This window comes from Symphodus melops (genome assembly GCF_947650265.1).
Source record: "Symphodus melops genome assembly, chromosome: 4".
Classification (NCBI taxonomy): domain Eukaryota; kingdom Metazoa; phylum Chordata; class Actinopteri; order Labriformes; family Labridae; genus Symphodus; species Symphodus melops.
In genome coordinates this window covers 14,211,775-14,234,491 of record NC_136694.1, presented here as the reverse complement: position 1 = coordinate 14,234,491, position 22,717 = coordinate 14,211,775, and the positions used below count along the sequence as shown (strand labels likewise).

The window sequence follows — 22,717 nt, the reverse complement described above, 5'->3', positions numbered from 1 at the left end:
TGCGCAAAGCCAAATTACAACACAAAAATAGGTCAATAAATGCATCACACATACTTGTGGCCCAAAGTACTGCGGTCAAGTGAGCCGTCATTTGCAAAACCCCGGTCAAGCCAGCTGCCCGATCGAAATACGATGCGCGTCTATTCAGGGGTTTACGGTATGGGTGCTTGGAGTGCCCAAAAAGCAGGAAAACGGCCGCGTATTTTCAAAAACGTTTATTGAATATGAAACACCAATAAAATGAATAGTGAATGACAACAATTATCATAGAACTTGAGAGGTTATTGAGGTATTTGAAGTTTAATCCAACTCAAATTTCAATGAGAGCTTTGATATTCTGGTCATATTGAAATGTTTTGATAGGTGATGAATGAAATGAAAGGTGACAAAGATCTTTCAATGGATTCTTTTTCAACGTGTCCCTGGCTATTATCTTGAGAATTTTCAGAAGATTTTACTGTAAAGTTTCTTTTAAGAAAAATAAAGGTTTGTTCCTGTAGAGGCTAAGCCGACGCTTTAAGCCACTGAGGTGTTGCACCTGGGTTACTAATTGACTCGCTGAACATTGTTACCTTGTTTCATAAATGAAAGTCCACTTGATTCATTGTTGTTGATCATGCCACTGATTTATTTTTATCCATTTAGTTCTCCATTTCCTTGTTTCACAGATCACCATCACCACAGGTATCCGTGCTTTCCCTGAGCGTTAGCGGTCAAAAACTGTTTGGCCCTTCCGGGTGGAACACCTGACCAGTAACAAAAGGTTCCTACCTTATATAGAAATTGTGACACACCCCGTTAGTTGACACACACACATACACACACACACCCTGCATATTGTGTTAATAATCTGCTCCTACACACCGGCCCCTTGTTGTTATGTTGCAAACAAACATAACAAACATAACAATTTAATATAAAACAAATAGGAGCAGGCTGTGAACACCTCACTTTCAATACAACAAGCACATTTATGACTATATTTAAACCTCTTGTACCAGACAAAGTTTAGTTACAGGTCTCTCTATAATACGGCTTTTGGTTTGTAGTTTAACTGAACGCACCGTGCCCTTTGCATCAGAGAAAATCTCCAGTACTCTGCCTAGGGGCCAGGATCCACGTGGCAGTGAAGAATCCATAATTACAACGATGTTTCCAACAGCTAAACTTTGTTTCCTTTGATTCCACTTTTGCCTCTCTTGTAACAATGGCAGGTACTCCCGGATCCATCGCCTCCAAAACAAGTCTGAGATGAATTGAATTTGTCTCCAGCGACGCTTCACGTAAAGGTCAGAAGATTCAAACAGTCCAGGAGGTAATGCTGGTTTTCCTTTTAAGAGAAGGAGATGGTTTGGAGTAAGAGCTTCCAAGTCATTTGGGTCTTCTGACAACTTAGTTATTGGACGATCATTAAGAATGGCTTCGACTTCACACATAACGGTGTGAAGTCCCTCATCATCCAATATCTGCTGGTGCAAAACTGACTTGAGGCAGCGTCTAACCATGCGTATCATACGCTCCCAAACACCACCATGATGAGACCCTGCTGGAGGATTGAAACTCCATTCAACTCCAACTGGAATCAGAGCTCCTTGTATACGCTCATGGTTCAGTGCAGCGAGAGCCTCTCTCATTTCTCTTTCAGCCCCGACAAAGTTCATTCCGTTGTCTGATCTGATATGAGCCACTTGACCTCTCCTGCTAATGAATCGACGGATTGCATTTATGCAGGCATCCGTTTCCAAAGAGTTTGCCACCTCCAGATGAACTGCTCGGCTAGTCATGCAGGTAAATATTACTCCATATCGTTTGCAAGTTGTTCTGCCTCTCTTTATCTCCACAGGTCCAAAATAATCTACTCCAGTGTTTGTAAATGGAGGCAGATCTGGGACAATTCTCTCCTTGGGAAGATCTGCCATCTTTTGCTCCATGGCCCTTCCATTAAGGCGTCTGCAATAGCTGCAATCAGATATGATCCTCCTCACAGCCGCATTGGCATTTGTTATCCAATATTTCCTCCTCAGTACAGACAATGTATGATTCCGTCCACTGTGCCCCAATAATTGATGAGTGTATTTGAGAAGAAGCTTGGAGACATGTTGATCCTTTGAGAGGATGAGTGGATGTTTTTCTTCCAATTGCATTGCTCCTTTGCTTAATCTCCCTCCAACTCTTAGGAGTCCATTTTCCCAAATGGGATCCAGTTTGTAGATGGAACTTTTTCTGCTTACTGTACCCCTTTCAGACAGCAGGGAAGAAATTTCCTCTGCAAACCTTTGCTGCTGACAATAGTGAATGATTGCTAACTCAGCTTCCAGCAGATCCTTTGGCGTCAAAACACTACATTTTGGTTTGATGGAGGCCCTTTGTCTTTGACTTGTTTGTGAATCCTTCAAACCCTTTTTACAACAACTGAGCTCCAACAAAAGTTTTTTCAGTCTAAGAAACCAGGCTACTGACATCTTTAATTTCCTCCAGTCTGAAAAATAGCTCATGAAGTGATCAGAAGCATTGATTGAACATATCGTGGAATTCACCAAGGCGTTCTTTCTGACCTCTGTATCATCAGAACCCACTTTCACATCAACATCATTTACTGGCCATTCTTCCTCCGACTTCCAAAGAAAACTGGGACCCTCAAGCCAACCATGATTTTTTAGAAAGTCTGACACTCTCATCCCTCTGGACGCAACATCTGCTGGATTGTTCTTGGAGCCAATGTGTCTCCATTGAGAAGGGCTTGAAACTTCTGTTATGGCTGATATCCTATTGGCCACAAATGTGTGGAAACGCTTGTCATCATTATTGATATATTTCAAGACTGATGTGCTATCTGTCCAAAATACAGATTCTTCCAACTTCATTTGAAGTTCTGCTTTCAGCACAACATCCACTCTGGCAGCTAGAGCAGCAGCAGTTAGTTCCAGTCGTGGAATTGTGACAGATTTGAGAGGCGTAACTCTGGCTTTACCCAAAAAGAAAGCTACGTGAACACTGTTTCTGATGTTCTTCAGCCTGATGTACGTTACAGTTCCATAGCCATCCTGGCTAGCATCTGCAAAATGATGTAGTTGACTGTGTATGGGTGTACCAAAGTTTTTTGGTTTTACACATCTTTCAACCTTGAATGAAGACAGCAGCTTGATCTCCTGCAGCCACATTTCCCATTTACTTAATATGTCTGCTGGTATTGCATCATCCCACCCGCAGTTTCTTCTGCACAGCTCCTGTTGCAACATCTTGGCAGTCAGAGTAACTGGTGACAAAAATCCTAAAGGATCGTACACTGAGCTAGTTGTGGACAACATCCAGCGTCTGGTTAGTGACTGCTGCTTTACTTCCATTTTGAATTTAAAGGAGTCTGACTCGACACACCAAAGCAGACCTAAAGCTCTTTCCATTGGAAGATCCTCACTATCCAGATCAAGCTCCTTTATGTTCTTTGCCCGCTGGTCTTCTGCAATTGTCTGCAACACTGCTGCTCACCCATTTCTCCAAAATGAAGCCACCTTTTTTACATAGAGCACCCAGTTCCTTTGCTTGCTGCATGGCCGCCTTTTCAGAGCCTAAACTTAACAAACAGTCATCCACGTAAAAGTTTTGTTTAACAGCTTGAACAGACTCGACAGAAAAGTTTGATTTGTTGTCGTCAGCAGTTTTTCTAAGTGCGTAGCTGGCACAACTTGGAGATGAAACTGCTCCAAATAAGTGCACTGTCATCCTGTAGTCTGCAAGTTCTTTGCTGAGGTCTCCTTCTGGCCACCAGAGAAAGCGCAGAAAGTCTCTGTCTTGGTCTGCAACCTTCACCTGGTGAAACATAGCCTGTATGTCTCCCATGCAAGCCACAGGCTCCTGTCTGAAACGAGTGAGAACTCCAAGAAGGGAACTAGTGAGATTAGGTCCCTGCAACAATTCACTGTTTAAAGATGTGCCTTGAAACTTTGCTCCACAGTCAAACACCACTCTCAGGGAACCCTTTCTGGGATGATAGACACCGTGGTGAGGTATGTACCACACTTTTCCTTTTTTCCCTTGCAAACACTCCTGTGGAACTTTCTCTGCGTAACCCTTTTCAATTACATCATTGAGACACTGTGAATATTCCTTGTGGAACTGTGGGTTGTTAACAAGTCTTTTCCTCAGTCCAATTATCCGCTGCTTTGCCACTGTGAAGCTGTTTGGCAGGTTAACATTCGGTTTTTTAAAGGGCAACATAAGGCTATACCTCCCGTCCTGTAGAGTTGCAGAGGATTCCATGATCTCCATGAATCTGACGTCGTCTTTAGACATCTCTTTGTTCTCCGAGGGCCTTTCATTAAAGTCATGATTATACTGATTGATTAGCATTTGTTCCAAGTTAGACACAGAAATTCGATTTACAGCAACAGAAGGAATCCCCATGTCACAAGTGCTGCCACTTCCATTTAAAGGACCATTGATGACCCAACCCAACACTGTCCTAATAGCGTATGGGCCATCTCCACAGCTGTTAACCACATCCCAGGGTTCCAATAACCTCGGTGCGTTGGTTCCTATCAGCAAGTCTACACTGGCCTTTATGGTTGGGATATGAACCTTTGACAAATAAGGCCACCTTTCCAACTCTGCAGCAGTGACAATGTCATCTGGAGAGACTGGCATCTCCTTCTGTGTGAGTACCTCTGGCAGAGGATAAAAGTTATTTCCATGCAGCTCTGAAACCTCAATCCCAAATAAAGAGTGTGCTGGTACAACCTTTTCCTGTCCCATTGTTTTCAAAAGAAAATGTGTTCTTTTACCTGGGATATATAATTTTTTCATCAGTTGTTCTGAACAAAAAGTAGCCGTGCTACCAGGATCCAAAAATGCATACGTCTGTATGACCTCATTTCCTTTTGTGGATTTGACCTGCACTGAAACAATGGAGAGAATGCAGCGATCTTTTCCGGCCCCTGTACGCCCACGTCTGAGACCAAGTTGATAGTCTTGCTCCTGGTGGCCCACTTTTTTGTTCTGATTCAGTATGTTCCTTTATGATATGAAGTGCTGTAGGATGTTGTTGATTGCATACCTCACAGATCAAACGTTTGTTGCAATCCCGGCTCATGTGTCCAATGCCTAAGCATCCAAAACACATCCCTTTCTCCTTAAGAAAGCAGATTTTTTCCGTGTTTCTTTCTTTGGAACAGTAGGCACTTTTTCAAATAATGCGCACGTTGACAGCAATGACAGTACAAAGTCTCCGGTCTCTTTGAGTTGTTTGTCATAGTTTTTACTTCAGAGGAATCATCAGATGTTACTGTAGTAGTAGGAAAACTACTTCTTTTCACTCTGGATGTATTTGCCTGTAGCTTGATTTTGTTAGGATATCTTAAGGCATTTGTATTTTGTGGTGCATGTACTTCAATATCACCAAAGATTGGATCAGACACAATCCTGACATGTTTCTCCAGAAATACAACAACATCAACAAAATAAGCTCTTCGATTGTTAGTTTCCATGATATCATGAGCAATAGTTCGCCATCTTTCCCTGAGCTTGTAGGGCAACTTGGAAACAATAACTTTCATGTTGCTTGGCATATCCAATTCTTGCATATGATGAAGCTCTTCCATCACATTACAGCATCCACGTAGAAATAAAGCATAGGCTTGTAAAGACTTCACATCCTCTGTCTTTACTGTTGGCCAAGCTAAAGCCTTTTCTATATATGCATTTGCAATCTTGTACTCATTCCCAAAGTGTTCCTGAAGAAGTCCCTTTGCCACAATGTAGCCACGTTCAGGGTCCATGTGTTGGCAACTACGAACCAGCTCCTTTGGCTGCTCACTTGTAAACTGCTCCAGGTAGTACAAACAGTCAGCTTTACAAGCTTTGTCTTCCACTCCTTGTTGAAATGCCTTAACAAAAGCTTTATATTGAAATGGATCTCCTTCAAACACAGGAATATCTCGTGGTGGCAAAGATAGTAAACACTGTTGGTGCACAAGTGCAGCTGTTATTTCATTTTGTTTACGCATAATAGTGACAACATCTCCAGAAGGAATCTGATCACAATGTTGATGATCCATGCTATTTTGATTAGCCCAAACAGTTGTATTAGGCTTCCAAACTTCTGATTTTTCCAAAGGCTTTAAGTGATGAGAGTCATGATGTTGCTTTGAGATTGACATGTACTTCAGACTCCAGCAATAATTGAACTTCCCAAGATGTTTTTGCAGTTTTTGACTTTGATTGTAGAGGCTAAGCCGACACTTTAAGCCACTGAGGTGTTGCACCTGGGTTACTAATTGACTCGCTGAACATTGTTACCTTGTTTCATAAATGAAAGTCCACTTGATTCATTGTTGTTGATCATGCCACTGATTTATTTTTATCCATTTAGTTCTCCATTTCCTTGTTTCACAGATCAACATCACCACAGGTATCCGTGCTTTCCCTGAGCGTTAGCGGTCAAAAACTGTTTGGCCCTTCCGGGTGGAACACCTGACCAGTAACAAAAGGTTCCTACCTTATATAGAAATTGTGACACACCCCGTTAGTTGACACACACACACACACACACACCCTGCATATTGTGTTAATAATCTGCTCCTACAGTTCCATTCAAATTTCATTGAGAGATGTCATATTTTAGTATTAGTACTCAGTATTTTATTTTGAAAAATCTGTGAAAGGTGACAAAGATATTTCAATGGATTCTTGTACCCAAGGGCCCTGACTATTACCCCTGTGTGTTTCAGCAGATTTTACTGTATAGTTTTTGGGAAAATGAAAGGGGAATTCTGCTAAATTTTCAATAAGACACATGAAATTTTGGTCACATTCAGTATTTTATTTTGAAAAATCTAAAAGAGGTGACAAAGATCTTTCAATGGATTATTGTACAATGGCCTGACTATTACCCCTGTGATTTTCAGCAGATTTTACTGTATAATTTTGGAGAAAATTAAAGGTGAATTCTGTCAATTTTTCATTGAGAGATAAGAAATTTGAGTTATATTCAGTATTTTATTTTGAAAGATCTAAAAGAGGTGACACAGATCTTTCAACGGATTCTGGTACCCAAAGGCCTTGACTATTACCCCTATACCATACAGCAGATTTTACTGTATAGTTTTTGAGAAAATTAAAGATGAATAGACGCACATTGTATTTCGATCGGGCGGCTGGCTTGACCGGGGCTCACTTCACTTGACCACAGTCCCAAACCTGAGGGGGTAAATGTGATGGCCATAATGCTTAGAAGGTGCAGTGAAGGAGTTAAAAAAACAAACAAAAACACAACACTTTTACTTCAACTTCAAAATGTAAACATAAAAACGGTTACTATCATTGCTAAAAAGTTTAAAAGTTATTTGTATTCAATGATAGCTTAATGATTTTAATGGTTAGCTCGCTAACATTAGCTTGTCAATGTTACTGTAGCCATTTAGTTCATGCAATAGACAAGGCCTTACAAAGTACACTTTCTCCACAAATATATTTTACGTAGTTCAGATAATTAATTCACTTTATTTCATTAAATTAGACTGTATTTTACTTACCATGTAGAACTTCACAGGAGCAAGACTCAACTCTTCTCCTGTCTCTCCAACAGAGGTGGGTAGAGGAGCCAAACATTGTACTCAAGTAACAGTATAGTTACTTTAGAATAATATGAGTCAAGTAAAAGTAAAAAGTAGTCATCCAGATAATTACTTAAGAGTATTAAGTGAAAAAACTACTCAAGTACTGAGTAACTTCTGATGTATTCTTTCAATAAATAAAAGCATGAATGTAATCACATACACAAACATAAAATAGCTATGTGCAAATTCTTTAATAAAACAATAAATTACATTTCTACAAAAATAACTAAAATAGCATAATTCATAAATTAAGGCAAATTCAGCCACAAGAAATGGTAATAACTTTAATCAACTTTTTTATTTTAAACTCCCAAAACAGCACAATAGGCTCAGCCGATTTGGAGGAATACAAACAGTATTTTAGTGTTGAAAATTGGCCGTAGATTAACAGCAGTTGCTTTCAATGCAACATTCAAATAAAGCTTGTTTTCTTAGTGCAAATACTTGTGATATCTTTCTGATATCGTGGTGCAATACCATCCCACTATAGCCTACATTAACATAACATGCATAATTTACCTCAACAGTGTCCGTCTCTCTGGATTACTTTGCTTGCTAATTTTGTTTTGTAATGTAGCATCATAGACTGTAAATATTTAGTAAGTTTTCTTTAACATTACAGTATAAAAGAAACAGATCTGCCCTCATGGAGTCTGTTTCTGACCATTTGAGCAGACACATTTGTGGCATGCTGGAGGTCATTTTGCAGGGCTCTGGCAGTGCTCCTCCTGTTCCTCCTTGCACAAAGGCAGAGGTAGCAGTCCTGCGGTTGGGATGTTTCCCTCCTACGGCCTCCTCCACCTCTCCTGATGTACTGGCCTGTCTCCTGGTAGCGCCTCCATGCTCTGGACACTACTCTGACAGACACAGCAAACCTTCCGGCCACAGCTCGCATTGATGTGCCATCCTGGATGAGCTGCACTAGCTGAGCCACTTGTCGGTTGTAGACTCCGTCTCATGCTACCACGAGAGTGAAAGCACCGCTAGCATTCAAAAGTGACCAAAACATCAGTCAGAAAGCATCGGAACTGAGAAGTGGTCTGGGGTCACCACCTGCAGAACCACTGCTTTATTGGGAGAGTCTTGCTAATTGCCTACCATTTCCACCTGTTGTCTATTCCATTTGCACAACATCATGTGAGAATGACATTCAGTTTCGCCTCCTAAGTGGACAGTTTGATTTCAGAGAAGTGCGACGTTTAAGTGTTTCCTTTATTTTTTTGAGCTGTGTATGTACACCAGAAAAGGCTCGAACTCCTGCTCGTCTGCAGTTTGATTGTCTTTAGTGTTCCAGCTGCTACACAAACCAAGCAACTGGAAACAAATAACTTGAGGAAAATGCTGCAACGCTGACATCAGTTTCTTCTTACCGGGTTTGGCTGACAACCAAGACGGAGTCATTATTATGGAGAAGAATAACAAACCATGATGAGTTTGTGGTTATTTTATTGAAAACAGTGACAACGGATTAATTGAGTTGAAACCTTTTTCCCTGAATTAGTTCTACCAAATAGCCTCTATGTTAAGATGAAACACAGTTAAATAGAAAGACATTACAACACAAAACAGATTCAAACACAACAGGGAAGGGTTAAATGAAAGCTTTCAGAACTCACAGAAACCAGCTCCTTTGACTCCAGACGGTGGCACGAGACAGTGAGGGTCTGTTGCGAGCGTTACTGTTGTGTCCACAGTGTATTTTGTGGGGGAATAAGCTTGACTTATTGGAAGAGACATCACTGCTAAAGTAATCTCTCTGTCGATCTTTACTCTTGATTAAATGCTTCTTTGCTCAAATGTTGCATTCACCTGTTTTCATCACATTGTATAGCAGTGATACAAATCCTCAGGGATATTTCCACAGTGTCTTTGGGATAACTAAAGAATTCGTTTCCTCCAAATAAAACTTTTAAAACGGTCCATTAATTCGTTATAATGATTAGCAGGTCCTACATAGTCAGGATTCACACATAAAGGATACTTTTCAATCCACGTGTTTAAATATATTTAAAAGGAGAAAATGCAGGTTTGAAGTTTTTTTTTTTTTGAACATTTTTAAACAAAAGCTTTCATGCCACTCCTCGGTATACTTCATAAATACATTCATCATTCAGTTGATGCAGTTTCAAAGAACGTTTTCTATTGCATAAGGACATGATGAATGCTGCCTAAACACCATCACTACATTAACACACGATCACATGTGCACTTAAATTAACACATATCCATCACATTATTCGCCACTTCTCTCTTCCTCGTCTTCATTGGCCTTCTTCCTCCTACCTCATCCTGACCAAACATAATTTAAACATAGTAAAAGACATATCTGTGAGTAAACATAATTGGTGCTAAGGTACAGTCATTATAGTGATAGCTAAAAAAGACGGGCCTCATTAGGTTAGTGTAAAACTTTGTAAAGACAGGTGAAAAGCTCTTTTTGCCCTTCTCTAGCATTGTTTGTTAGGCGTCTAAAATCCCGCCTAGTGTCAGGAGGATCATCTCTCTCCAGGAAAAATGTCAGGATAAACGGGAGAAAAATACAACTACCACAGTGCCTTAATTGTACATCTGGGTAAGATAGGGATAAAATGTGGCCTATAAACAATATTCTTAAAAAGGGAAAAGAATTGTTGGATATCAAATAAGATCAAAAAACGTTGAAAAATCACTAAAAACTGTTTAGATGAGCATGTGATTGACTTTGAGGTGAGATGCAGCCTTAAAGCCTAAAGCAGCAAACAAATAAGTGACTGACAGTTATTCTACTTAAGGTTTAAATCTCCCTCGGGGGTTGTACGAGAGGAAGTTGTTATGTTTTTTCCTCCTCTTTCTCTTTGTTTTACTCCCTATAGGTACGGGTACTGAGTGAGACGCCGAGGGCTGAGCTGGTAGGCACTGTAAGCCTCTGCCCGCGGCGTCACACTAATGTAGGGAGACCCAGTGGCAAACTGGTGCTGGTAGGCTGCGGGGAGGCCGTGCAGCAGACTGCTGACAGTGTCCTTCCGACTGGCCGACTCCCTCCTGGAGGAGGAGGATGATGAGGTGTATGTTGCTGCATAGGCGGAGGGAGAGTGGCCGTGACTGCGGCCCAGCAGCTGCTCCATGGCCTGAGAGGCAGAGGAGAGGGCAGTGGAGGCGGGGTAGTTGTAAAGGCTGGGGCCCGGGGCTGTGGCGGAGGCCAGGGCCGACACGTCAGGGAAGTTGTAGAGAGAGGCGGAGACGGTCGGAGGGAACGTCTGCTGGCGACGCAAAGAGGAGTCGCTGTGAGAGCGCTCCTGAGATGAAGAAACCACAGGCTGAACCTAACAAGAAAAAAAAAAAACATTCAGGAGCATTGAAAACAGCACAGACACTCAAGTCTTGATCCATCTTTACAAAATACCACCTGGCACCCAGACCAAAAAAAGTGATGCACTGTACTGTCGGAAACGAGTTAGTGAGTTGTCATGATGAGCCTTGAAGGGCTGGACGAAAAGAAGATTCTTGTACCTAACAAAAATCTTTTTTTCTGGTCTTTAAACAATCCTGTTACTCTGTACATTAAAATGGTCAGTTTAGTCACCACTCTCAAAAACAGATATTTGGCATGAATATTTGCAGATGTGTTTTAAATTTTTTCTTTTAGTAACGCATCAGCCATGACAATGTTTGTCCAGCAGAGAGCACTTGGGACTCAATTTACACCGGTTGGATTTTGAACTACGAGTAGTGGTAGTCGACTACCACAATTATCTTTGACATGAAGTGTGTATTAAAGCTTACATAGAGTCATGGGTAATAATGTGTTTGTTGACATCTTTTTAGAGCCTGTTCCTCTCGACATAATGATACAAATTTGCAGCTTTTGTGAACAGGTGAACAGGCAGTTTGACTACAGGAACTTTCCCTTGTTGGCGCTCCAAGCACTGCTCACATTAATTCATCCAACTGCTTGATATGTGATCCAGCTTGGTGGGAATGTCTTATTGAGCGCTTTCAGCCTCCAGCCATGTCGTGGTGACATATTCCTGCTTACGTGTCTGACTAACGCAGGAATTTGTGTTACAATGCCAAATCGATGGAAAATCCTGAGAACTAAGGACTCATTCAAGAATGAGTCATCAAAAGAAAATAGGCTCACCTGGCTGAGGTTTAAGGGGTGTGACTGGCTTGGAACCAGTCTGTGGCGCTCCATGCTCTCGCCTGAGCTGCATGGCTGTCTGTTGGATGACCTTTTAGGCTTCATGTAGTTCACTGTCAGTTCAAAGGGTGATAAGTATTTTATAAATCCAATTCAAATGAATGATTGATAAAAACAAAAGTCAAGAACCAACTCTCACCAGTGTCGGAGCGTCCACGTGAAAGTGCTCTGGTGCCCTGGTTTTTGACTGAAGGTGCCACCACGGCCAGGGACTTGGCCTGGCGGGACGACACGGTGCCGGCTGGGTTCAGAATACGCGGCAGAGGAGTCAGAGGACTGGCATTAGAGGAGTCGGAGTCGTGTACAGTCAGACAGCTGATGACGTTAGTCCGCTGACTTAGTCCAACGCTGTGTAAGAAAAGATTTCACAAGAATCAACAAAAAGCCAACGGTGTTTTTCATTAGTCCACAAGCAGAAAAAAAAACAAAAAACCTTTCAAAAGACATTAATGAAGCAAACGATTCAACATGTTTTTTTGACTAGCATGAAACAGTGCAGAGCCTCATCTGGTTTTCACCTGGCAGGATGGAACTTCCGCTCATCCTCCGTATCAGTGTCGCTGTGAATGGTGATGATGCTGACTGCCGGGCTGGGTGTGTCAGATATGATGATTGGTTGGGACATCATGGCGCTAGAGCTGGCTGGGGTCACGCCGCTGCTGCCGAGTAGTGATGCAGTGGATATACCCCTGAGAAAAAAAAAAAAGAGTTGAGTTTGCTTCTCAAAGCAAAAGTGAGTAATTTCCACTCTGATATGTTGAGAGTAAACAGAGTATAAAAAGGAGAACAAAGAACATTGGGAGTGGAAGAATTCTCCTCTAGGCTGAGAATTGAAATGATTGCTGCTTAAGTCTTTAAAATAAAAACAAGACACCGAGTTCAAAGCTGCACGACCGACCTCGTTCTGCTCTCTCCACGTCTGGCTTTCACTTTCTTCCTCTCCTGCTGGCTCTTGCCTTGGGTTGTGCTCCTGTAAGGGTCAAAGGTTAAACAAGTGAGTGGTCGACGCCTTTTGAAAAACAATAACATGGTACATATACAAAGAAAGCAAACTTATTCACAGTTTTCAATTAAAATTTGTTGGTAATAGTTTTATAATAGTTTTAAAACTGAATTAATAAAGCAGAAAAGTGCAAAAATGTTATTAAATGACTAAGTGGTTATTAGAGGTGGGAAATGTATGTCAAAATCTTCTCTTCTAAGATTTAAAATCAATTCATAACTTAAAAAAAAAAAGAAGTCAGAAATCAGTCACATTCATGCTAAGTGAGTCTCAGAGATGCCTGGAGGAGATCCTGAAGTATATACTAATTCATAAATAGACTTTAAATCCATGAATCCAGAGTCATATTGAATCATATTAAAAAAAAAGGCCCTCGAAAATAATTGTAAATGTTTAACTGCAAACGGAAAAAAATCGTCCCACCTCCAGCTGTGTCCCTGCTGTGTGGAAGCATCAAGTGTTTCCAGCGGTGATTCTGCCACAGTGGTCTGGTGGGCAGAGCTGTGGATGGCCACGCCTGGAACCTGCTGCCATGACGATGGTATGAGGATCTGTTGGGTGCCAGTGGGCCAGGCCTGCTGAGGAACAAAAAAAAAAAAACAGGGTAAAAGATCAGATATCAGTGAAACAACAGACAGCTGCAACAGTCCACAAAAACAGAGCATGAATGCTGAGAAAGAAATCGGGGAGACAAAAAGGCAAATCAAGATGCCAATCTGTTCTAAAGCACAGAACTAGATAAGCGAGCAACCGTTCCCAAGCCATTCCCTTATGATAGCATTGCCCTGCAACAAATGCATGAGATGAAATCATGCAAAGCACAAACAACGACGCACTGTGAACAGTCAGATCAGGTGTAAAGACGAAGAAGTCAACATAGAACCATTGGGCCTGTTGAAGAAGAAACACTGAGGAAAGAAAAAAATGGTTTAGTTCACTGAGGCCAGCTAGCTGATAAGCCGACTTTTGGGGGAAAGGCATGCCACATGTTCTGGGGCTGAAACAAAAAGATGTGCGTCAGAGAGTCAGGCTGTTTTAGTGGGATTTCGTAGCTGCAATCTCCTTTTGCTGAAACCAAGGAAAGGCAGGACAAGAAAAGCTTCAAGCAAAGCGCAGACCAAGTCAGCAACACATGCGCTCCATGCCCTCAGCATAACCTATGGGGAGAGACTGTGGGGGAGGGGATGGTAGAGTCGGTGGATGGTGGGGGAGGGTGGTCCTTGAGAGTGGAAAGAGGTGCCTATTTTGAGCAAATGTTAATAAACAAAGGAATTTAAAAAAAAATGGAAACCAAGAATGACAAAAGTTAAACCAGACTTGAAATCGGATTGTCTTGCAAAAAGAAAGAAATAAAAACCAAGACCGGTCTGGAAGTAAGAAAAAGCAAAAAGAAGGAGGTGAGGCCACAAAATAAGCGGGAGAGGGGAAATTGCAAACGAAAATGTATGAAAAATGGTTATAGGGACAGCAGAGAGATGACATTGTTAGGGGAAGAGGGAGTGTGCGTGTCGGTCTTCGTGAAGGTCATCATTGTTTTACCAGCACTGCGGCTGTGTGCTCCAGGAGGGTGGGCCGACCCCCGGGTCCCAGCCCAAGGGGCAGAGAGTACTGGGGGGCTATGCCTGCTGAGGGGGGGTGCAGGGTGGCAACCATCAGGGGTGTGCAGGAACCCTGCAGGAGGGAGGGAGGATAGGGGAGGGTGGGGTTAGGGTACGAGTAATGTCCTTCACAGCTGTATGTGGTTTCGATTAAAATTAAAAAATAAATAAATAAAAAAAAGGGACAGAGCGGATGAAACCAGCTGCACACCACGGGCCATCTGGACACCTGACCTCTGCTGTGTGCAATTACTCCTCACTTTGGCAAACAGTAATAATCTAGCTTTTTTTTAGGCAGATAAATCTCCTGCATTAATCATCTGGCCTGCTTCCCAGAGAGGAGACGGGGAATAAGAAAGGCCGTCCAATCAGTCCTGGAAGCAGATCCAAGGTAAGATGCAATCAGCAGAAACACAAACAACAAAACTTGCAAATGTGGACTTTAACACATTTTTTCCACACGGGAGAGAGAGAGAGCGAGAGAGAGGGCATGAAAGAAGAAGCTCAATATGTTGAATGCCAAACCGACTGGCACTGCTCTCTACTGGGTGCTGATGGCATGACATCATCGGTCAGATGATTGAAGGAGGTGCTCGTCTAGACACTCCCATCAACATCATGGAAGTGAAGACTTTTCTCGGAGTCTCACAGAAGTCTTGAACCTCATGAACCTCATGTGAACGTGTAAATGGACTTCCAACTCCACCTGTTCTCGTATGAAGCACGTAGCAATGACTATGAAGCAAGTCTGTATGGACACTGCCTCTGTCTGACATACAAGGGTTACTTCTTTGCCCATCTTTAAAGGAAGCATTCAGAGACCAGCAAGACTGTGAGAATGATGTCATTAATGCATTTTTTAATAAACCATGTGCACAGAAACGATCCCTCGCAGACATCTGTACTCTCGATACAAACTCTTACCTGTGTGAGCATGCTTGGCTGGATCTGCAGGGACTGGGCAGACTGGTTCTGAGGTACTATTGGAACAGAGTTCTCCATCCTCACAGGGAAACTGGAGCTCTTACTAGATGGCTGTAGCCCTATGAAAATACACAACACACGAGAGTTAATGTGTAACAGGCACTTTCATGCACATCAAGTATCGCTTTACATCTCAGTACCCCTGTTTTGCTTTCCATCTGAGAGTAAGGTGATGGTTTACCTTGAATAGTGGAGGGTGGGCAGACAATGAGGGTCTGCTGGAAAGGTTCCGTCTGACTACACAGCCCGGCAGGACGCGTTGGGATCGGAACACTCTGTTGAGTCAGCCCAGGAATGTTGATGGTTGCCTGCTGATACAGAGCTGGCTGGTAGTTCAGTAAAGGCACCGCTCCTCCGGCCGAAGGCACCTGTGGAACAATTTGAAACGCCAACCAGTAACACGTGAGGACTTGGCGGTGTATAAAGGTGTCTAAGAATTGAAGGGGAAGATAGAACTCAGACCTGGTTATGCTGGTTGAGTTGGCTACTGAAGGTTACAGTGAGGTTTCCAGCTGCAGCGCTGGGGACTGCATTAGTGGAGTACAGCGATTTATTGCTATCGTAGGAACTCCGGCGCTTGCAGATCTCCATGTTCTGAAAGCAGGACTTCACACTGGAGAGGAGAGAGTGTTTTAGCCATCGCTATAATCATCAGAATCATATGTGTTTAGAAGAAAAAAAAAAGTCTTCATCCAACACTTACTGAGAGCTGTGGGGATAATCCATGAGGTGGCTCATCGTGACAAATGGATGACCCAGAGTTTTTGTTGGAGTGATCCTTTTGTCGGCATCAAGGCGCAGCATTCGCTTCAACAGGTCGATAAACTCTCGCCTGTCCGCTTTCTCAGCCAGCATGTCTGTCCCCTCCAGGTTGGAAGACAGGTTGACCTGGAAGAGACGAAATAACACCCAAATGCATCAACTGTGCAAGTTTGTCATTCAGTCAAAACAGCAGGTGAAGTAGAGTGAGAGATTGCCTTCTACCTGCATCATATCATCGAGACAGTTGAAGATGTACTTCCTGGCCTCCTTGGACTTGATCCCCATTTCCATTTCATGCTCCGAAGGCGTCTGGGAAATGGAAACCATTTCTGTTAATCTTAGTGTTCCAAAGTATTTCATAGACATTGAGTACTATGGTCACTAAGTCAAATCAAACATTTCAAATCTGGAGGGTGTTGGGGTGCAGATGACCTCAACTACATGCAAAAAGCCTAAAAAATATCTGCGGGGAGATCAAAACTTTGAAATACTTTTGTCATTTGCAATTCTCAAATAAATTATATTCCTTGTAATTCTTTAGTAATTTAGTGAAATTCCAATAGGTTACAATTAGCATTAAAATATGTTTACCTTAAGTCTCCAGAGTGGGTAGCTAGAATCAGGACCTCGATTGAAGAAACGACTTGTCTTTGTGCCGGCACTCAGAAGGTACTCTGCAGGTAGGCCTTGAGTCTGAGAAATGTAACGGATCTGGAATAGGACAAAATACATTCTTGTTTTAAAATCAGAAGGAGACAAAACAGAGGATGCAATGGATATGTGACCTAAACAAACTTAAATTAAACCACCATTAGACTCACAATTTTAATAGTGTGTTTCTGCTCCACTTTCATATCTCCTGGCAGAAACCAACACTAGCAAAGCTCACTTTGGGGTGACCTTTTAAGACCTTCAACTAACTAACAACTTGCTGTAAAGAGTCCATCCGTCAAAAAGGCCTTCAGAGGAATTGTGGTAGGAAAGAGTAAAACGTGATGCATGCTCAGTGGGCATTACAAAGCTGATCCGCTAACCTCATACTGTATGTCACATCTGTTAGTGACAAATGATTATAGCATTCTTTTCTGCTCCTAATAACTCAGGGGACCAACCGGTGTCTCTTCAAACCTAATCCATGAGACAGGTGTCACTCTATTTGTCACTAAAGAGAGATGCTGTTCAGAAACCTCAGTGACAACCCTGATGGTTCTTACTCCATTTACATCAGGCTTCACGATTAAATGACCATCATCTAATGATGGTGTGAAGTGAATATTCAGCACCTCGACTTATTGTTTCAGTATGATGATCTCAGTATCAGTGTGATAGAAAAGTTCAAGAGACACATGACAGAGAGCCTACCTAAAAGGTGAAAAAACTACCATCAGAGTTTCTCAAAATCCTTTAAACAGTCTGAGGAGTGAATTAAAAATGGAATATATTCTTATATAACTATATAAGTCATTTCAATCCCAAATGTTCTTCTTATTGTAGTAAATGTCAGGTTATGTACTTCATGTTTGGCTTTCACTTGAGCTCTGTGAATAATGTTCACAAGGTTCGATTCTGTGGACAGTTTGTAACTCAGGGGTTAAAACAGGAAACCTTCATTTGTCTTGACATTCAGACATCTCTCATGTCATGTTTTTGTGTTTTGCACCCAATCATGAAGAATAGTATCGACTAGATTATTTACAGACCTCAGTATGAATAAGCAGCATAAAAAAAAATTCAAATAATACCCGTCCCGAACTAGAAGGTGCAACACACTGACAGTCGTACTGACCTGGTCGTACTCGGAGGCTCCAGGGTAGAGAGGCCAACCGAGAAACAGTTCAGCAATCACACAGCCCAAAGACCACATGTCAATGGCCTCACAGAACGGCAGACCCAGAATGATCTCTGGAGCCCTGGACAGCGAAAAGAACATTAGACGAGTCAACCTAAACAAACCGTTGTGTTGTATAACGTGTACCACGTTTATCAGGAGAGTCTAGCAGGAGTTTAATTCTTGCCACCAACCTGTAGTAGCGGGACTGTAAGTAGGTGGAGCAAACGGCTTTAGACACGTGACTGGCTGAGCCGAAGTCAATGACCTTCACCCTGTAGGGCTGTCGAAGAGGATCCACCAGCATGATGTTCTCGGGCTTCAGGTCTGCGTGAATTAGACCCAGGCTTTTCAGCTTCATCAGCGCAGTGGCCACCTAAAAATACAAAGAAACATTAAATTGCATAATATTATGAATGTGTGTACTACAGCTACACAAATAAAGCAGCTGTATCTTTATTGATTCAAGTTTAAAAAGATTTTGTCGCACCTGCTGTAGGATGGGTCGGATGTGGCGCAGGGGCAGCGGGCTGAACTTGCTGTGCTTGAGAAAGTCGTACAGGTTCTGCTCCAGCATCTCAAACACCAGGCAGGTGTGACCTTTGTGTTGGAAGCATTCGTATGAACGCACAAAGTTGTACTCATCCGCGTTCTCGGCACTCAGTCGGTTGAGGATGCCCACCTAGTGAACAGAAACGACAAAAAAAATAAATCCATGTTGTTTGTCAACGACGGCTCCGACACATCAGTGCCGAGTGTCCTTGGACAAAAAGCTGGTCCCCACATTGCCGCGTCGGCAGTGTGTGAATGTGTGTTCTGTGTTTAGTCGATACTGAGCGGGACATAGCAGTCTCTGCCATCAGTGGTGTGAAAGCCCTGCAGATATAAAACCCCTCCTCCAACCAAGTATCGTACATCTATTTCCTAAGACCGGAAAGAAAAAAACGCTCTACAAGCTCTGGTCCATTTACGTAGAAAAGGCAGGAGGGAGTGCTGAGAGTTCCTGCCTGGTCTGACTGTCTCTTTATCGCCAAAGCACAAACGGCAGGCAGCAGGGTGCGCTGCTCCCTCTGATCAAAAGTCACTGTTGATCGTCAATCGGTGAGTTCACTCTCTCCCCACTATCAACATAAACACAATCCCCCCCAGTTCATGAAAAACACCACATGTTAAATCATGTAAAAAAAATATGTAATGATCAACACCACCCAAAGGACGTTTGCACTATTAGGAGCAGTCTGAGTAACTTTGTCTGAGATATATTTATAAAGAAAATGAAACTGTTGTTCCTTCTTCAGGTAAGAGAGTGATTATTTAAACATGTAAATTAAATACTATATGATTACAGATTTTAGTCAGATTAGTCAAAAAAGTCAGAACACGACCATCACAATGGCCTGTTAACATCTCACATGTAGCCAATGACAGCTTTGTTTATTCTTCAGTGGGAGGAGTGCAAGGTCTGATGTTCTCTACAAACCCAACGTCGCCAAATTAAACCATTTTTCACTGTAGAATGAAGTAAGGCGTCACAGTAGGATGATTCCTTCAAATGTTTTTATAACAAGATGATGTTTGATTACCTCGATCTGGCCCTGGCGAGCATATGAAGGATGGTTTTTCAGGATCTTGATGGCCACAATTTCGTTTGTACCCCTCTTCCAGCATTTGGCTACTTGTCCGAACGTGCCTCTTCCTAAAAACTCCAGCACTTCATAGCTGCAGGACACGGAGCACAGGATTTCATGCTGCACAAGCTGATAGTCCCCTTCACCATTGGAGCTGCTGCTTTTTGTGGTCGGAGCAGAGTGGGGTATAGACTGGCCCGTTCCCCCTCCTCCCCCACCAGTACGGGTGGAGTACGTAGCTGCAGGAGCTGAGAGCTCCTCCAGTATTTGCACACTGCCACATCCACTCCCACTGCCTTCACTGGCCTCCTCAATCTTTCTCTTCTGCCCATGCCTGTGGCTCCTTGTTTCAGATGACGACTCAGCATGAGTATAAGAAGAAGATGTCGCCTGCTCTGCAACACGCCGGCTGGATCCACGGGGAAGACTACCGGTGCTGTCAGCTGCCCGGACCACCACTTGGCCTCGGGACCCAGGTGCAGCAGGAGGGAAGACCAGGGATGGTGCAAAGGGCGGTACAGCCATGGCTGGGGTAAAGGCGTATGCCGACTGCCCAGCTATGGAGCTGTAAGCTTCGGTGGTCGACACGTCCCAGACATTGCTCTCCACCTTCAGCTTCTTAACGCGGCAAAAGGCACTGGAGGAGATGGAGGGAGGAGAGAAGACCTGCAGCTGGGAGCTCATAGCTGAAAAGACACCACGAAGACACAGACAGAGGTTCAACAAACTCTGCACTTAACTCTCTAAATGATGAAAAAAACATGACAGCCAATGTTAATGGACTGCTCATGCGCTTTCTTCAAATGTTAAACCAGCAAAAGCAGACAATAAAAAAGATAGACACTCCAACAGTGCAGAATACGTCAGATTATAAAAATAAAAGACTGTTTCGAGGAGGAAGTCCATAAACTTCAATGACGATCAATTTCATCTCAACATGTTGTAGACAATTGTCTCTGTCCTCAAGATCTCTGCTATTAAATTCATACTTTTCTTTCATCCAAACTTCTTAAAGTGTTTGGTTTGAACAAAACAAGCTTTTTTAAAAACACTTTCTTCAGTTTCTAGTCATTTGTCTTTATAGTATTACCATCTGTTATGAAGATCCATTGAAGATTTTTTGTGCTTGGCTTGAATGACTCGAGTTAGTTGTCCCTAAATTACTGACTCGATTTATAATCCAAATCATTAACATCGGGGGGAAATGAAAGCAGTTTAAATAAAAGGATGTAAATTGAGTCTTAGACATACGACATAGTTCTAACACAAGCAAGCCGATTAGCATTATGGAGAACTTTAATGACAATAAAAGGTATTTAGAACCAATATAAGAGGTTTTTTTTCATAAGAAATGTGAAAAGTGTATAAATCATAGTCACAACTAAAAACCCTTCAGTAGATAAAGATGGAGGCCTTATGCTTACTTTTAAATGCTGTCACCACTTAGTGTATCCGTGATAAGATATAAACACACGGTGGACTTGTGTTTGCATTATAGATCAAAAGAATGTTTATTATATGCAATAAGGAAAAAGAAAGTCCATTATGGTTTCGATGGTTCCATGTCTCTACAAGAAGCTGCCGGATTGACTTGACTCGATCATTAATAATAATAATCGTCCATATATGATCGTCACTGTGTTTAAAACCTTTTTTAAGCCGTTCATTTCACCATCAGATATCATGTTTATGTTCAGCGGCCTCCACCTTCAAAGAGGATCAACATTGCTTAACCCGCTCATGCTAAAAAGCTAACATGAGAACTTTGAGGAAAATATGTCGTTACATGACTATCTCCTAACAACAGAGTGAGGTTTGATAATAAAGGTTTCATTTAGCTAACATTCAATACAGAGAAGACATGACGTGACGTACCGGACAGGATGTTTTAATAGTTTGGTAAGGGCTTGGTCCAGGTTTAAATCCCACTGCAGTCTGCAGGAGCAGCCTCAGATTAGCTTCCGCTCGCTAGCTAGGCCTGCTGCATTGTTTCTATGGTTTCTTCAGTCGATGTAGAGTTGAGCAGCAAGAGGAAACTGTCTCTACAAATACACACTGCTCTCATTATATCACACACTGAAATAACACCGGGATAAAAAAAAAAAAAACATGTAGAGCTGCTGTTTAAAACATGATTAAATCTATTCCTAAACGCCCTGACTTGAGGCACCAAATCCCCTCATCCCCGGAACAACCACGTCCTTATATCATCTCAGTTGGGCTTGCGAGTCTACGTCATGTCCGGTTTACTACCGTAACTGACGCGGATTCTCCAAATACAAGCAGAAAAAATCCCGAACTGTAAAAGGATTGGGCAATCATAACGATGTTAAGGAGAGACAGCGTCATTGACGACGATTAAGACGCATATTCAGTGTCGATAGATTTGATTAAATCACGTTTGGCATCGTTTTTTCCACACAGAGTAAAAAACAGGTAAACAATGTTGTTGGTTTTTTTTTTTTTACGGTAAATGATTTTTTTTTTAAGTGACGTAAGCAGCGCGTACCAGTAATATTCCACCAGACTAAAATGTTCCATGAAGCCCAAAAGAGACCTGACTTCAGGTTGTGTTGTATAACGTGTACCAGACCACACTTTAAATATCAAGTTTAAAACACCCGAAGATTGACGAAACATCACGTTTCCATCAACTTTAACTCATTTAACAAGAGAACAGAAAGAGACGATGAGGAACAAGACATGACGTAAACTACTGACGCATGACGAGTGCGAATCTTACAGTGTGGCGTGAATAAAACGATTTTGGTAGGCTATGAAAATGAATCAGATTTTTTTTTTTAAAACTTATAAATTTATATAGAATTTTATCCATCCCTAACCCTTATTCCCGTGCGAACAAGGGATGGTTCTGTGCACAAAAACATATTTCAAGGACTAGTCTTCAACGTTAAGGACAGGCGGAAAAAGTATCAAATATGAGAAAAACATGTTTTCTATCTCTATTTCTCTCACACAACGTTTTCTCTCAACTAAACCCATCTCAACCATAGGCAAATCTCAATATCTCATCATTTTCTAAAACAATGCAAAACCATGCATGGAAAAATAAAACAAATGTAATGACTGAAAAAGAGCCTGAAAGAATTTCCAGTCAAAACTG

The 22,717-nt window shown here is 42.1% G+C and overlaps 1 protein-coding gene across 4 annotated transcripts; it reads right to left on the bottom strand.

The window, feature by feature from the left end:
• Nucleotides 1-9,039: 9,039 nt before the first annotated feature.
• hipk1b (homeodomain interacting protein kinase 1b) lies at nucleotides 9,040-21,827 on the bottom strand. 4 transcript variants are annotated; one of them, XM_079341535.1, is made up of 18 exons: nucleotides 21,469-21,827; nucleotides 19,549-20,279; nucleotides 18,456-18,647; nucleotides 18,160-18,341; nucleotides 17,924-18,047; nucleotides 16,729-16,848; nucleotides 16,360-16,446; nucleotides 16,079-16,263; nucleotides 15,838-15,988; nucleotides 15,557-15,743; nucleotides 15,316-15,434; nucleotides 14,333-14,464; nucleotides 13,217-13,371; nucleotides 12,689-12,760; nucleotides 12,309-12,479; nucleotides 11,930-12,138; nucleotides 11,731-11,843; nucleotides 9,040-10,912 (listed from the first exon to the last, which is right to left on the bottom strand). In XM_079341535.1, exons 2-18 carry the CDS (start codon nucleotides 20,275-20,277, stop codon nucleotides 10,457-10,459), a joined length of 3,384 nt encoding a protein of 1,127 aa, XP_079197661.1. In that variant the 5' UTR covers nucleotides 20,278-20,279; nucleotides 21,469-21,827; the 3' UTR covers nucleotides 9,040-10,456. The 4 variants fall into 4 exon arrangements, with proteins under 4 accessions (XP_079197661.1, XP_079197662.1, XP_079197663.1 ...); XM_079341536.1 differs by having other exon boundaries at nucleotides 13,217-13,368; XM_079341537.1 differs by lacking the exon at nucleotides 14,333-14,464 and having other exon boundaries at nucleotides 21,469-21,826.
• Between the last annotated feature and the right edge of the window lie 890 nt (nucleotides 21,828-22,717).